A 16,729-nucleotide genomic window follows, 5' to 3' on the forward strand; every position below is an offset into this window, starting at 1 on the left:
TTAAGCAAGTCCGAAAAGGTGAAAAGCTGGTAGCATAAGCTCTTTATTTAGAATGCAGGATTCTCGTATTACATGTACCTTATGCACTTTGAAAGGAAGAAAACTAAAAAAGCAAAACATTTTAGGGGTCTGAATATTGTTAAATCAAGCATACACAATAAATGAACTACAAAGGAAATTCACACACTAGATGCCCTACTATACCTGTGGAAAGTAAATCTAGCTTTATAGGGAGTCTAATGTTTTCCCCTCTTTTTAAGGAACAAATCTGTACAAGGAAGTCCTATTCAAGAATCGAGTTGTTTATCTGCCAAAGGGAGACTATTCTCTCAAAATACTTGAAAACATTACTTGCAGGTAGACCAATCAGACAGCATACTACTCGGTATCTCAAACACCCATAAACCAAACCTAATGTATTTCACAACATTGCTCTTTTGGGTATACCTGTGATCCACAGTTTGTTGGTATTTAGCATTAACATTAGCAAGAAGTTAACCTGTGCCAAGAAAAAAATATTAAAACAATACCCTCAAAAGCAATGTGTTAAGACGACATTTGTTCCTCCTGGAATTTGTTAGCTAATGAGGCCTGACAGAAAAAGCTCACTTTTGGATGACTTCATAATTAACATGTCTTAGTAAATTTGGAGGTCAGAACTCTGCTCTGAAAAGCTCCTTGAGCTAGTTCATACATTTCATTTAACATACCACTAAACATCATCAAGCCACCTGTGCCTGCAAAGTATCCAGGGTAGGAACTACCAAGCTAGAGACCAAAATCTCTGGTGGCTAGCTGAGGCACAGCCCTAACAAGGCATCTAATAGTAATTAACATAAGCATCCCATCAGCAATTTCTGTTTCTGACACAAGCATTTCCTGCCTTTTCTTTCAGATGCCAACCTAGCCAAGTTGCAGGCATTGCATGCAGACTCATATTCCCTCGTGTCTCAAGCTCTATGTTCAGTCTGGTGGAATGGTGGTCAGCATGTTTTGCAAGATACCGAGCTTACAGTTTGGCTTTAGATTCACCTTTTCAGCAAGGGCTCAACATCCCTGACTATGACAAACATAACTGATTAACTCATGAAAGACCAGCTTCGTATGTGAAAAAAACCCCACTAAGATCCAAATTAGTATCCTCTTGGCAAAACGGTAAGAGTGAAAGCAAAGAAGCCCAGTTACAGAGAAGCAGAGACATTCATCTTACCAACTGTTTCACTTTAACCACCTGCTGAGCACCCACTGACTGCGCAACAATGGAGTTTGGCTGTGAGATTTTAATACTGATTGGGGTTCCAATGACTGGTTTCAGAGGCTGGAGAGGGGTTGCTGCTGAAGATGCCGCTGTAGAGACCAGCACTGGCTTTGCAGACTGGAGAGAGGACGTTGCTGCTGCAGAGGTGAAGACTGGCTTAACAGTTTGGATAGCAGTCAGCCCTGATGTTGCTTTCGTTGTGGCAAGGCCTGAAGCTGCAGGCCGAAGAGATGCTGTCACCACTGCAGAGGCAGGGACAGCCTTCACGGTCTGCAGAGAAGCTGTCGCCGATGCACTGACAAGGACTGGTTTTATAACCGGAGAGGCTGTGACTGTCACAGAGGCAGACACTGGTTTTATAACTGGAAGAGAAGTTGTTGCTACAGCTGAGGTTGCCGCTGAGGTTGCCACTGCTATCGAAGGAGCTGGTGCTGCAGAGGTACAAGTCGAAACAGCTTCTTGGGTTGGAGCTGGCTGCTGCATACACTGCTGGATAAAGCTCTGAGCATTGGGCATTAGCTGCCGTAAGGCAAGCATGCTTTTCTAGAAGAAAAATGAAAAGACACCGGACATAACATCAGTCTTCCACAATACCGATACATTAGCAACCGAGTCTTCTCCCTCATCTTCCAATTTAGTTTTTCATGAGACAATAAATTGCTTATTCCAAACAAGTTTTGCTAGAATTCAGGCACCCTTAAATTGACGACAATACTGTTCAGTGAAGACCACAAGAATCACCAATACAGGCTGAGCAAAGGCCAACAGTCACCACAGCTTCACTGCACGTAGCAATTCCCATCTATCCGGAAACTCACCCATAATGTTGTTCTTTTGTTTAGATTTCCCAATTCGAAATTTGTGTTCTAGAAAAAGACCATTTTAACCATTTTACTACCTCAAAAAATTTTGTTTTGCCAAAAAAACCTCCTAGATTGTAACAGCTGTGTTTATTCCATGGAGCCTGTCTGACAGAGAGCTACAAATTAGCCAATAAAGTCAGAAACAAGCTCTGAAGATATGAGCACTTCTATATCAATGCAGCTGTATCTACACTAGGGGGGGATACCACTTTAATAATGCCTGTATAGCTGCAGCAGCACAACTTAAGCCAGATAGTTCTCTGCAACAAGAGAACATTAGTAAAGGTATCTGGCAACATCTCATTTTTACTACAGCTATGTTTGAGAAGGTTAATGGACAGAATAATCTTCAAGCCCTCTACAGTTTTTTCTCCTTGACTATTTACAATCTGATATGACTTAGAACCAAGGGAAATCAGTTCTGCAGCTACCTGTATATTCTCACAAACCTTTCCCCCCCTCCCCCAACAGTTTTTGAAGTCTGTAAGAGTCTCCAGTACAGTGCTGTTGCTCTGGGCTTCATGCAAAAGGAACATGTTGTCTCACGTGCTAATATACCAAGTGAACAAATTGTTTGGACATCTAGACCTTCTGCGGCACACCTGTCATTAATGTTCACTTCCTTTTCTTTTAAAATGCTGCTCAGCTTTCCTCATGCTCCTGATGCAATTTATTTACCAAAACCATCCAGCACAGATTTGAAAATCAAGCAGGCTTTACAGCCAAAGTCACTGTACTTTTCCACCTATTGGAACAGACAAAATAAAACACATGCAACAAGTTCATCAGAAACCTGCAGCTCAAAGATAAGAGACAACTCCAGAGAGTCCTCCCTAAAATTCCACTCCACTAGCTAAAAGTGAAGTGGCAACAAGCCTTATCACATTTCTTTCCAGACTTGAGCTGCAAGTATTTCCCCCACAAACAAGGCCAGCACCGATCCTCATAGCACCTTAGAGAAGTGCTCCTGAAGTCACCTTCCATTTGGCACTCAGTCCTGTCACAGCTGCTCAGAGCTAAGAGACCAGACCCAATTGGTGTGTATCAAAGACACATCCTTAAGGCATTTTGGGAAAAAAGCAAATCAGGGTGCAAGAAGTTTTAAAGGATGGGTAACACTACAAAGTCAGCTAGCTTTGACCATAACAATGTCTAAGCAACGTTTCTGAAGTCACAGTATTTCATTGTTAATATAGCATGCAACAGGAAGAGAGCACCTTGTCAAGGATTATGGGGTATGGATACTGCCCAAAACAGAAAGCCTAGATGATATCAGTACCTGGCAGCACGCCACAGGAGAAACGTGCAACGGCTCTGCTGTGATGGGTCAGGGTCTGACCCACACTGATGAACCCAACTTAACTCCTGTAAAACCGCCTTGAGGTCTGTGCACCACATGTAGTAGCTCTCCACATTGTGGGATGGCTTACTAACTCAGGCCGAGCACTTCTGCGAGTGCATGAGGACAGTGCTGTGCCTGAGCTAATAAACCCTTGGGGGACCCAAAGGGGTAGAAGCTTTAGCAAGTGCTGCACAGCTACCCCTTGGCTCAGCCTCTCTGCATGAACAAGTCCAGGGCTGTCAGGGCTCACCAGCCCTTGATGAGATCTAGCTGTGCCAGACTTAGGCTGGGTCTGTGTGGAGCTACTGAGGTTCACCTGTGCTGTTTTGGGAACACAGCACAACAACAGCACAGCCTAAGCTGGCCCCACACACACACAGCCAGCCCACATCCAGTGAGGTTCATCAGCCAGGGCCTTGCAGAAGGCAGCTATGCTACTTCTGAAGCCAAACGTGCCCTGGCAGTTAGTAGAGCTCTACTGATTCTCCGTGCAGCTTGTAGGAAGCCTCTGCCAGTCACACTGACCCTGCACTCACAGCCCAGCGCTTCTGCAGCCAGAGCTGCACTGGATGCAGGAAAGCCCATACTCTGAGCTGTTTGTTTTTCTAGCTTTTGCATGGGCTTTTAAGAAACCTCCAGGGAATTAAACGGAGAATAAGTAAGTGACCAATATGAAAATTTTATACCAAGCCCTGCAGAGATGAGCGTAGTCTTCTAGACTCATGGCAAACTTGCTAGCAAAGCATTTAAAGGCTGCCACTGTAACAAAAATATTCATCCCACACTTGAACAGATTAACACCAGCCATCTAGAGTAATATCAACATTATCACACGCATTGCTATATGTGCTGTCAAACACTAAGGAAGAGGACAAACTCCAGAAAACCTCTGTCCTAGCTTTACCACTTAACTATTCTTCCTTGATTCTCCACAATGCCTATAATGAATGCCAAGGAAAAGTACGGCTCTATCAAGCCTAAGAATACTGTGTACATTGCAATTAAGTAAATGTAACCAAGTTTTCCATGTTTTCACTGGGATTTAATGCTTGCCGTACAACGAAGATGTTCATTTTTATTTTGTTAATACCATTCTACCATATGATTAAAAGAGTTAGGAGAGCATTTTTTAATTTATGTGATTATTTGCTTGAAGGTAGAGTTGTCCTGGGTTACATTTCCTAAGCTGCAATAGTCCTGTCAGACCCTTTCTGGAGAAAGGGGTGGGACTTTTTTCTGCCTCCAGTTAAACACAAGCCAGCAGACAGATGAATAGCTTTATGTAGATTCTTTGAGCTTAAATACTGCATAAGCTGTGCACAGCCACTGCTGTCAGTCTTCTAGAACATTCTGAGTTCTAATACAGAAAGTTTTGATGAGAAAGTAAGAGGTCATCTTAGTATAGTTGCTCTACTGTAGATGCACCAGCTTCCAAAACATTAGTCTCCACTAACGACGAGAGGGTAATTACTCTCCAATTTAAGAACACAGCATAAATTACCCCTCTGAAATCCTCCCTCCCCCAAAAAATTGTCTTTCCAAGAGCAACAGTCACACAGGGCTAGGTTAAACACCATTTCCTCAACTGACCCGAGCAAATACCTATTTGAATGCTCTGCCTCTTTCCTTTTCTTTTCTGGTCCTCCCCCCTCCCCTCATTAAATACTTCCACAATCAGACACTTACCTTGAGAAAAGGAACTAAATACGGTTGTGGAGATGACTTGAGCTCTATGTATAGCTTTTTTGTAAATTCTTCTGGTTCAATTTTTGCTTCCTAAGAGGAAAGTACAATTACAATGGTAAGTTATAACTATGAATCTACCATATTTTTTCCCCAGACGTATCAAAAATTCATGGAAATTTAATTATCATGGAATTGCTCAATTTCAGTACTCAAATGCTTTTTTTCATTCCCCTATTTTTAAATGAAAGGTTTTAGGATAAAATTATGTTGTAATTTAGATACAGTATTATCAAATTGAATTACTTTCTTCAACTACAGGCAGTTAACACACTTAAGGATACCTGTTCAAACACCCCTTCGCTGAAGTGAACTGATAGAAACAAGTTTGTAAGTAGCACTGATCTGTTTGAGTACCTCATTGTTACGCAGAGATATTTAAAATCCACTACAACTACTTTTTTTCCTGTGAAGGTAGTTTATCTGCATAAAGATCAATTTAAAGAGACTGGAGACAAAAGACAACTCAGTAGTTTTTGTAAAACAATTCTAGTCTAATGCATACATAGCATAATAAAGCAGAACACTTAACATCGTCTTTCAAAAGCAGGAGAAACTGAACATCAGAACATCGCTTCTGCATACCACTATGGTAACAGTCCTCTGCCTTGCAGAGTACAGTCTCCTTTCTTAATGCTTTCTGCTCCGCCCCACGCAAACACCTGACTCAAGGGCTTGGAAGGGTTAGGAAGCTGCAGCAGACTTCTGAGACCCCCTCACTCACCACTTTGGTGCCACCACAATGGGGCTAAGGTGGTGGGTAGCCCCAGACACTGCTGCCCTTTCTCACCCTCCCAGGTGAGACCCTGCCACGGAGTCACCAAGAACATTGCCTCCTCCAAGAGGGTACAGACATACAAGGAAGAGGGACCCCAGCACCGATCTCTGCCTCTGCAGAGAAACTGCTCCTCCCACCCATATTCTCCTTTGGAACAACTGTTCTAAGGAGCTACATGACCAGAGCAGGGGTTTTAAGGACTGTATATTCACAGACAAACAGAACTTACAGCGGCTTTCCTATTTAGTCATTTGATCTGCTGCCTGTTAGGTCTCACTGAGCTGTGGATACAGGTCACCGAGGTCTCACCAATACAGGTGCAACGATTTGGTACACTACATCTCAGTGCACACAAGGCACCTGACACCCACTTCATGAGATGCTGCCTTGAGGACCATTTCACTTCACAGCTGCTGTTTACTTGTTTCCCTCATACATATGAAACATTAATTTATTTTGCATTTAAATCATATACACATACTGAATGGCAGAAGAACAGCATTTTTAAAATACTACAAAAAGCAAACAAGTGCATAGTTAATGATGTATTAATATCTGGTAACAACTGTTCTTAAAAAAAAATAAATAAATAAAAGCACTGTAAGCACAAGAAGGAACAACTCCAGTACTTTCCTACAGAAGCAAGGTGTATAGTCCAGCAGGGACACAGAGGCAGAGGAATCAAATTTTTGCAAGGCTGCATCTTAAAACAAGCTGCTCTCTGAAATTACACCTCTGTCTACACCATACTTTTCTAGACTGAAAAGTCCTTTGGTACCACTAGCAAAGCCATCCCCCTCCACCAGCCCACAACCTTCTGCTATGGTGGAACAACAAAACAGCAGCAGCGGTCAAATGCCAAGACAAGAAGTGGCAGGAGAAATCATTACCAAGAAAACCCAGCTGTGCTGGGTACAGCACAAAGCAGCATACGGAAGCCACCTGCAAGGAGAAAGAAAGGTTGGCAGCCACCATGTTATTTTCTCCATCCCACTGTCTAAAGACATAGATAATGTCATGCTTGTTCCACTGGAGCTTCACTATCAACCTGTCAGTCAGTTCTGTCTTGGAGTAAAGCAGTAGTACGGACTTAGCACTACATTACAACCTCCACAGCAATACTCTTGCCATTGAGGACTCAAAACTACACTAACATGAAAAAAAAAAAAAAGCAGCTCAGACCAAGAAGCTGTGTTAACACTATCAGCTCCTCCTGCTGTCAGTTACCTGCGTGCATAAAATGAAACAGGAATGTGAGGGGGGAGAAAAATACAGCATGGGATCCAGTTAAAGTAAGAGTTATAATGTAAGACTTAAAGAGGGTCAGATGTACTCAGCCACAAATCCAACTCTTCAGCTGTTTAAAAACAAAAAAAGAGACAAGGAACAAAAACTATGATGAAGTCAATGTCAAAAACTATACACAAATAATACCAACTTTGTTTAAAAAAAATGTCTCACCAATAGATTTTGCACCAGGTTCTTCACATTCTGCCCCATCTCAGGGGCTTGAGGTCCACTAGATGCCAGTTTTATTAGTGTAGCAAGAAAATTCTTGCATTTCTTCACATTCTCTAGCATCTCCTAGCATGGAAATAAAGACTGTTAGATGTTGCATTGGCTCTCCAACCTCTGATGAATATAGAGAATGTTAATTTTTAATTAAAAACTTTTTTTTTTCCTTACCGTAGAAGCGCTGGTCTGTGCTACTGTTGTGCCCTCTGCTTTCACAGAGACTGCCTTTTGGGAGATAGCTTGTGCAGGTGGTCCTGTAACTGGAAGTTTTACAGGTGTTCCAGTACTCGAAGGCTTTACAGCAGTAACTGTAGTAACACTAGCTGTTGCAGCTGCTGGCTGAAAAGAAAAATTAACACTTTTTAACCAAAGACTAACGTGACAAACATACTGTATTCCACTAGCGTATAAGGTAGCGCCCTGCCTCCACACTACTATTTAAAACATAAATAAACGAATTTTATCTTTGTTTTTAAAGTTTGGATTCATTTGCTCTGAGAGGCTCTATTTAATACAGTAAATGACAGAACCCCCACAGCCATAATTCTGTTTTTAAATCAAGGGCAGGGGGAAGAAATGACAAAGGCTTACCCAGACTGAAGCACTGCCTGCAACTTCAAGTGAAAAGAGAAAGGTAAAGTTGTCTTGAACAAACCAATATATTAACTTAGCCAGGCTCCTACAAGTCTAAGACTAATGAATTTTGAACAATGCTAAGCCAGGCAATACTATGCTGAAGATAAATAATCACTTAAGGTTTTATTTATCTTATCTTCCTTTCTTCCCCTGCAGCTCCTCTCCCAACTGCAATATCCCTTACTCTTCCTATCACACACAAAGTAAGCAAAAGGTGTCATGTCCACTTTGGAAGGATGCATGTGCCAGCAGCAGCAATCAGCTGAGCAAATGCACCTAACAAGTTCTTCCTGCCTTTTCCTTGTGGGCAGCAATTTGGATCTCTCCTCTGCCCAGACACAAACCCTCACAAAATTAAGTTATTTTGAGACCTCTTTTTAAAATCTCATTGGAATTTACCAACAGATTCAGAAGCTCCAGCAACAGGAGAGTAATGAAGGTTTAGGAAAAAATAAGAACACAATTGCCTCTCTCCTTTGCAAACCACGCTAAATAGTAGTTTCCAGAGGAAAACCTACTAAACTGAAGTTTTTCTACTTCAGATTTTAAAGAAAGAAAACAAAAAAAAAAAAACCACACTCAAAAAACCCAACACAGTTCTGATACAACAGAATACAACATGAGTAAAAGACTTGGCCTCTACAAAACCCACTACTTTCAATTTCTCAACTTGAAAACGAAAAAGCCAGATTGAACCTGCAGGTTACAGAAAAGCAAGAGTTTCAGGTTAGCGTTTGAAACCTGAAGTTGGGTGTTGTTTTTCCTCCAAACCTCTCAAGAGAAAGGGAAAGTCTGGTTTTGCAGGCCAAATTCTAGGCTTAGATCTGTGCAACACAATTGCTTTCACTGACTCTTAACACACTTAAACACCACAGTTAATTCCAGCAATCACAAATTAAAACTTGCTAATTGCATTAATGATAAGACAGTCACACAAGAGCACAACTTACCCTACCATGGATAAAACAAAAACTGATCAGAGTTGGACAGACATCATGTAGAATATCAAAGGGCTTTTAAGTCTTTCAGGATAGGGAAAAAAAATCAGTGAGCAAACATTTAAAGCTAAAGCAAAACATTTGCACTTTTGTTGTTTACTTATAAATTATTTTTTCCTGGGTGGTTTCCCGCCCACCCCCCCAAGCTGCTGCCAGCTTGACATGAAAGAAGCAGGCAGCCACCAGAAAGCTTTCCAGCTTAGGCTCCCACTGTTGGTAACACTTTAATAGCTCTCTGCAGGATCTTTGCCACCACCGCTGCCTCTTCCAAGGATGAGGCTCAACAGCTCGAAGACCACAGGGAGGCAAACTGGGCACAAGAATCCCACAAACAGATGGACGGGAGGAAGATGGAAGGGGACAGAGTAAAGATCTGTCAAGCTGCAATGCCCTGGGCTTTTAAAAGCCCGAAAACATGAGGTTCGCAGGAGCTGATCTCTTGCAAATTCCAGCGTGTTTACACATCGAGACCAGAACGGCATTTTATCAGCTGAGGGAGGGAACAACAGGAAGTCTGCTGGACTCTTTTCCCAGGAAGATGAATATATGGGAATTAACTTCTGTCATCTGCCCTCAACCTTTTTCACTACTGACAATTCTCATTCTCACTTCGAGCAACAGAGAAACAGTCACCACAAAAAATGGCATTAATCCTGCATATTTTGAAGTCATTTCAAGAGAAGAAGTGCTCTGCATCTAAATGAAAGTACCTCAGCATGATGCTAATTAGATACTTCGCAGCTTCGTTACCCCATCTGGGAAGAAGGTAAAAAATAAAAGTGTGCAGGTATTTTGTCTAACCTCAGAGCTTAAACATTCAGGAATGTCAAAAAATGGAAATATTTTTGTAGATGAGGATAATAATCCTGGAGTCAGTAACTACAGAGTTTTGCAGACAGCAGTCTTCCAAGTTGTACTTAGCAGAGGATAGGACATACACTATCAAGCCAAGGATTATTTCCCTTCCACTGTCTTCCACTTTTTGTGATGACATCATACTTCCACACCAACACTCCTCTCCCATCACCTCAAAAAACTGTCAAGATTAACATCAGCAAGTTCTTCTAGGACTGACGAATGAACGGCTGCCAAGGAAATCAAAGCCAAGGAAATCAAACCCAAGGACTCCTTCTTTCTTTCCCCAGACGGTTCCTGCAACCTTATTGCATGGACTCCCTTGTCAGCACTCTTCTCGTCTGCCCCAGGGTGAGGAGTGAGGTGGCCCTGTGATGACAAGATATATCCATATTGCACCTACTTACTCTTTATTGTACGAGGAGCTTGTACAGAGGGCTTTGCAATCCTCTGCAAAACAGAGGGACTCCAAGGAAGCCACTCCACACAGAATGGCACTATTAATTTTTCCTAGAGTCATCGTTCCTGCTGTTTAAATCCAGCCCTATACTCATTAGAACTGTTCAAGTTTCTACAACAGAAAAAAATACAGCTTACAAACAAATACTGCAATGTCTACCTCTTTAAATATCTCGGAAGAACACAAGTTAAATTGATTACATCAAAACTGAACTAAGAAAGTACAGAAGAACCCAGTCAAAGGCAGGTGTAAGTTTAAAAAAGAAAAGTTAATAGCATGATGAATCTCAATGTTTATCCACATGAGAGTGTGAGGATGCAGGCAGCTTCATCCATCAGATAGAAGAAATCTTTACCTTCATCTCTTCTTCCCAGTGCAAGGGTAGTATAGTAGATGACTATTGCTTTTATACCGTAAAGAAGTCTATGCAGAGATCACAAGCACACGGTTTGCAAGGTAGTATTCCAAAATAGAAGTGGGTAAGGAATACCCGTTACTGTTCTTAGACACAAAGTGCATGTTGTTTCCATTCTAAGCAAAATAGAAAATGTATTAGGAGAGGCCTCTGGGTTTTCCCCTTTAGCCCCAACATTATCCATCTGTAGTGAGAAGGAAGAGGAAAAAAGACCACAGACAGAGCTGTGAGTAGTTTTCAGTTGCTGATACAGAAGAACAGCAGGAGGACAAATTTGGAAGTCAGACTCAGTTACCGCTGTCAGCGAACATATCCCCCAACCCTTTGAACACCCTCAAGGTCAAGAACATACATCCAGCATGGTTTTTTGAATGACTGATCCTGCTCATTTACCGAGTGCTTGGTCAACCACTACAGGCCCAGTCTCCTTCAACCTCTTGTTCACAAAAGAAAAGGTATATACAAACCACACTTCTTCCCAATTTCTTCTCCAGGTTATGAGGAGAACAGAATATTTTAGCTGAGAAAGAAGCGGTTTTCTTTTCATCACACGTGCTTATCCAGAACTCTGGTCCCCAAGAACAGAGGAAGAACTGTATCTAGGAGAAGTCTCATAACTCTACAGGTAGCAAGAGTCTCTTCTGAAGAGTCCTACAACATTTTTCTCCAGAAAAAGAGAAAAAAGACAAAAAACACTACCTAAAAATAATGAGGCATTTCCAACCACTATCTATTTACAGTTGTATCTGCGGAACCTGTCTACCAAATTCAATTAGAGAACAGAGGTTTTCAGCTATAACGTTCCTTCAGCTTTTAATGAGGGAAAAACATGTAGACCTGAAAAACAGCTTTACTAGTGCAGACAGCTCATTTCCCCCTCAACAATATCCCAGGTATACTCTTTTTTCCCCTAAGGAATCAGGGAACGCAAACAGGAGAGAGCATTAGGAAGTCTCTATCTCCCAGAAAAGAGTCAGCTAGAGCTCAAAGGAGCTGTGTCATAGGGTACAAAAGCACTGGAAACAGCTCTCAACTATTTATTTTATCCATTGTTCTTGCGCTTTCTACTGTAGTGAGAGAAGATGAGCTGACACATGCTGGCAGAAGCATAATTCAATTATGGATTTAAAAAAAGACATTCAGGAAAGAATTTATCATGAGGACAACAAAAGTTACCAGCTCAGTGAAAACCAGATTAGAGTTAGGAATAACAAGAATGCATCTGTATTTTCTTCAGTTCTCTCTGTCACTTATTCCACCACACTATAAAGCTTGCCACCTACCTGTATTACAGCAGGTGGCTGAACAGTAGAAGTCACAGCATTTGTTGTTTGAGATAATGGTTTCACAGGAGTAGCTGCTACTTTCTTTAGTAACTGGGTGCCAGAGTTCTTAAAAAAAAAAAAAAGATTAAACACGTGCAGAGAACAGTTGTCAAACAAGTCAGTGATAAAACAGATGCTGAAGTTAGTACCTGCTGTTGTCTGATACAAACCAAGACACCCAATCTTACAGTAACAATACAGGCATCATTCACATAGCCCATATAGTTTAAACACTGTTCAAAGCAGCTATTTGTCTACCAATTTAATATTCAAGAACAGATTCAGAAACATTTAGACACAATGCCTAATCAGAACAAAACAGTTAAAGGATGAGCATGTTGGCGAGACCTATGCAGACGGTTACTTTTTTAATACCCGCTGCATGCTGACTACATTACAAGAGACAGAAGCAAAAAGCCAGCAGAGCTCAGGGAAGAAGGAACACCCTGGGGACATGGGAAAGGCCCTCAGCTTCACAGAAGTGTCCCACCAGATGATCGCAAGATCGCAGATACAAGCAGTAACCATTTAGGTAGTTTTTTTGATTTTGGGTTGCGTTTTTTTTTTTTTTTTTCTTAAAACCCTTTACATCATTGTCGGAGAGGAACTCCTTAATTTCAACTATACCATATATAACTGCTAGCAGTTTTTTCAAACTGCGAAAGCAAAGCACATAGTGATGTTTACTCGCAAAACCAAACACCATCATGCTGTTCAGAAAGCGTTCAAGTGCTTATTTAACCCTCCATAACTTATTTGCAAACCCTTTTATAACTACATAACGTACAGCTACGTCAAATTAAAGCTATGAGAGAAGTTACCTGTACAGCACATATTCTGATTGCAGGTGTGCTGGTCGGTACAGATGGTCTCATGCTTGTGTTATTTTGTGGCTGACTCTGTGCTCGTGCTATTGCTTGTTGAGATACTAGCATTAGTTGGCCATTACTGCTTCTGATAAGAACAGTTCCTGTTGGAGAAAAACATCCAGACTGTTAGAAATTAAGCGATATTATGGCTTTCCTATGCTCCTGTGGAAGAAATAACTAGACCACACTGATAAGATAATGTAATATTTAGTTTCTTCCAAGGAACAGCTGCCAAGAAATGTTAAGAGCTAAGCATACTTCAGCTTTACTCTACATTTTATGACAGAAAATAATTCCTGAAGTCAAGGGAAAAACTTTAACTAGACAGCCACATCGAAACACTATGTGTGTACAAGATGCAAATTGCAAAGCAGTTCATCATTTGAGTCAAAAAGACATTTTGGACATTAAAAAGGCAAACACACCACAGACACACACTCTGGGATTACTTTAACAGTAATTTCTTCAAGCAGTTCTTCAACCTGCAAAATTCATCACCCCTATCACAGTTGGCTGCCTCTATATATTTTCACTTTCTGAACATTTAGGCACATACTTACAGGTGAAGGTATGGTTTAGAGAAAACCTGCAATGGGAACTGAAGCCTGATTAATACCAGTTCACCTCCCTGTATCAAGACCATCCCCCTTGGTCAGAGGGCAGTGGTCTTCAATGAAAGCCAAGGCCACTTGGACATTTGAAGCTGTCCCTCGGTCAAGGGTCTGTCCAAAAGCATTAAAATGCATGGTTTTAATCAAAGCAGCTTACAGCCAAATAGGGAGATTCCAGACTCCTGGGAAAGGAAAAAAAAAAGGGGGGTAAAGGAAAAGAAAAAAAAAAAAGAGACTCTTCCGCCTTGTTTCCTTGCTTTTTTGTTTTCCTTTAAAAACTTACAGGAATGTCAGCCCACCACCATGATTCAACTCCTACCACCTTGCTCCTACCCCATCAGCTATAACGACAAACAGTTAAACAGTTAACGAACAATGACTATTTTTACTAAAGCTTTCAAATGAAAAACACCCTAAGGAGAATCAGTCACATGCCACATCACAGTCCCATCTCCCCTGCATTTGGAAACCATTCAGCTACCAATGCCTCCTCCTCCCTGGCCCCCTAAGGGCTAGGCTCTGGAAAACCCAGACATTTCCTCAGGGTCACGAATATAAAATGCCAGCTGGATCCCTGGTCTCAACAGCTTCAGATCCTTCACGGGAGCTACAGAGCACCCTACCTTTGCTAGTGCCTCACCTCCTTTACCTTCAACAGCAGCTGCTGCAGAGTCCACCACTAAAACCGCTGTCCTCAAACACCTCACTTAAAGGCCTTTCACATAAAAGAAAGGGGGAAGGTACAGGAGAAGGCCAGATACATAAATAAAAGTACCTCAACATTTTTGGAGGACTGCATTAAACTTTCTTGCAAGTTGTCCAATACCTGAAGAATCACAGATCTTCTATGCACACTTATGATCTTTCCTAGTGTAAAACAAGCCTGCATTGATGAGTGTTTTTACTACCTGGTTAGTCTGCAAGCTGTCAAAATATTGCTGTACAGTACAGCCTAAAACACTGCTTCTGTCTGAGTTTAAATGAATACAACAGGAAAAGCCATAAGCTCCGTGAGCTGGGGGTTTGAATAAAAAAAAAAAAACAAAAACCAAGCTGTAACTACATGCTTAGAAACAGCTTTTTCTCCTCCACATCTAAAAGCATAAGAGGATATTGCAAGACAACACAAAACTTTGTATAAAATTCTGTAACATCAACACATTGCCATTTACACAGCACACACAGAGACTGCAAGAGTAGCATCTAGAGCGATTCACGCCTTTCTCAAGCAGCCTTTACTACATGGGGCAGATGCACAGGACAGTTGCATATCCAGAAAAATACTGCTACTCCATCTGACAACTCAGCTTTCTCCTCCTCCACTGAAGTCTTGACTAGAATTATATTTAGGTACAGATGGATCTTTTAATTTAATCAATGAATACTCGGAATCATAGAAAACATATCAAATTTCTCATTTTCTTTTCATGCCATCTTATTTAGACAGGGATCCACGGCATACAATTTATCGTCAAAAAAGGGCATTTTTTTCCTTGTTCACATCACATGCTTATGCAGATTCTAAGGCAAGAGAGAAAGCTGACAATACAACACGTTTTGATAGCAACAGCATTTCTCTCTGCTCTAGGTTTACACTCAGGATGGCAGAAGTGTTGCTACTGGAGGCTTTTCTTTTCTAAGCTTGCTTAAAAATGTCATTGGTAGCTCTACTCTTTGAAAAGGCACATATAAATTTATCATTTAATTCCTTTAGAGATTGGGAATGCATTAAGTGGTTTGTTTTCATGTATTTGGGTATTTTGTCACTACTCATTACGTTTGTCTTTTAAGCCAAACTGTCAGAAGCACAATTTCTACTTCTCTGAATCATACTGCATACCAGAAACATCATTGTTACCAGTCAACTCGATTATAGGGTTGGCTGGGGCTTTTTTTGCACTACTGCTCTGAAGTTTCAGTTAGCATTTGCCAGAGATGGAGACCCTGCCTGAAGAGTATCCCATCCTCCAGTCACTTGAACAGGGAGAGTTTCCAGCAGACTCCACTTGACAGGAAATTAACTCAAGAGCAACACAGCTAGCAAGCTTATGCAAACACAATACAGATCATATGCAAATTCATGAACATCTAAAAGAGTAAACAAAAAACAACTACCACAAATATTAACAAGTCCCAGTAGCCCTTTCACATTTGACCATGACTACAATGATCCCCAACAGCACTGTACCCTGAAACATAAATCAGTTTTCCTCCTAGTAACAGGATTAACCAGTACAAAGATAGCCATACTTCATCAGAACACTGTAAAATAACTTTAGGCTTATTCTTGGTGAGAACATCCACAGAGGAAGTCACCTAAGGCCACTCCAGTGGTCATAGCCTTGATTGGAACATATGACTAAGATGACGCCTGTTTACTTCCATGTAAGTTATGGTAAGAACCTGTGCCACTTAGAACAAACATTAATTTCCCTATATTTGTTCCATTTGGCAGAATTTTTAATGTGGTGGTAGCCTTTTCATGGCAGCAGCTTTTTGTGATGGCTAACAAAATTAGAACTCCAAAACCAACAAAACCAATATTATGGTAATCTACTAACTACTGCTTTTGTAAGCTTAATACTATAACTGCCTGATGCTAGCACAAATAAAGCTGAAGGCAAATTTGAAACAACTGTCATAGCTACAGATCCATATAGTGAAGAGCCACAAGACATCACTTCAAACATGAAACACAGTTCTGGGCAGTTACAACCTAATGTCACAAAGTGACAGTAAACTGACACGTGGATTATCTGAAACAGTTTGAAAGCTTTTGAGAAGGGCATTTATTTTTCACTTCCGGTTGCCACAATTTACTTGCACTTTTTCACCACTCAAAAATACCCCCAATCTTTTGATACTTCCTTTCTGCCTTGAAACAAAAGCAATGACCCAACACTGAAGTCAACAGTGCAGGCTCCAAGAGGAGACACAGGAGGTGTCTTCTGCCAGAAGAAAAGGTTCCACGGCACTCAAAACCAATGCCTGAAGTGTCATACACCATGTACAGCTGCACAAGTGTGAAATGAGGGAACAGCAGGTGATGGTAACCTTGAAG

At 41.2% G+C, this 16,729-nt stretch overlaps 1 protein-coding gene across 1 annotated transcript in view; it reads right to left on the reverse strand.

Moving 5' to 3' along the window:
• Nucleotides 1–13,803, reverse strand: part of TAF4B (TAF4b RNA polymerase II, TATA box binding protein (TBP)-associated factor, 105kDa) — a 57,769-nt gene extending 43,966 nt beyond the window's left edge. Inside the window, exons 1-7 of the mRNA XM_009331484.1 lie at nucleotides 13,698–13,803; nucleotides 13,010–13,158; nucleotides 12,147–12,254; nucleotides 7,671–7,838; nucleotides 7,446–7,568; nucleotides 5,150–5,239; nucleotides 1,211–1,801 (exon numbers count right to left, since the gene is read on the reverse strand). Coding sequence (XP_009329759.1) covers nucleotides 1,211–1,801; nucleotides 5,150–5,239; nucleotides 7,446–7,568; nucleotides 7,671–7,838; nucleotides 12,147–12,254; nucleotides 13,010–13,158; nucleotides 13,698–13,803 — 1,335 coding nt within the window. The remainder of the gene's footprint in view (nucleotides 1–1,210; nucleotides 1,802–5,149; nucleotides 5,240–7,445; nucleotides 7,569–7,670; nucleotides 7,839–12,146; nucleotides 12,255–13,009; nucleotides 13,159–13,697) is intronic.
• Nucleotides 13,804–16,729: the final 2,926 nt, after the last annotated feature.

This window comes from Pygoscelis adeliae, unplaced genomic scaffold (genome assembly GCF_000699105.1).
Source record: "Pygoscelis adeliae isolate BGI_AS28 unplaced genomic scaffold, ASM69910v1 Scaffold108, whole genome shotgun sequence".
Taxonomy (NCBI): Eukaryota; Metazoa; Chordata; class Aves; order Sphenisciformes; family Spheniscidae; genus Pygoscelis; species Pygoscelis adeliae.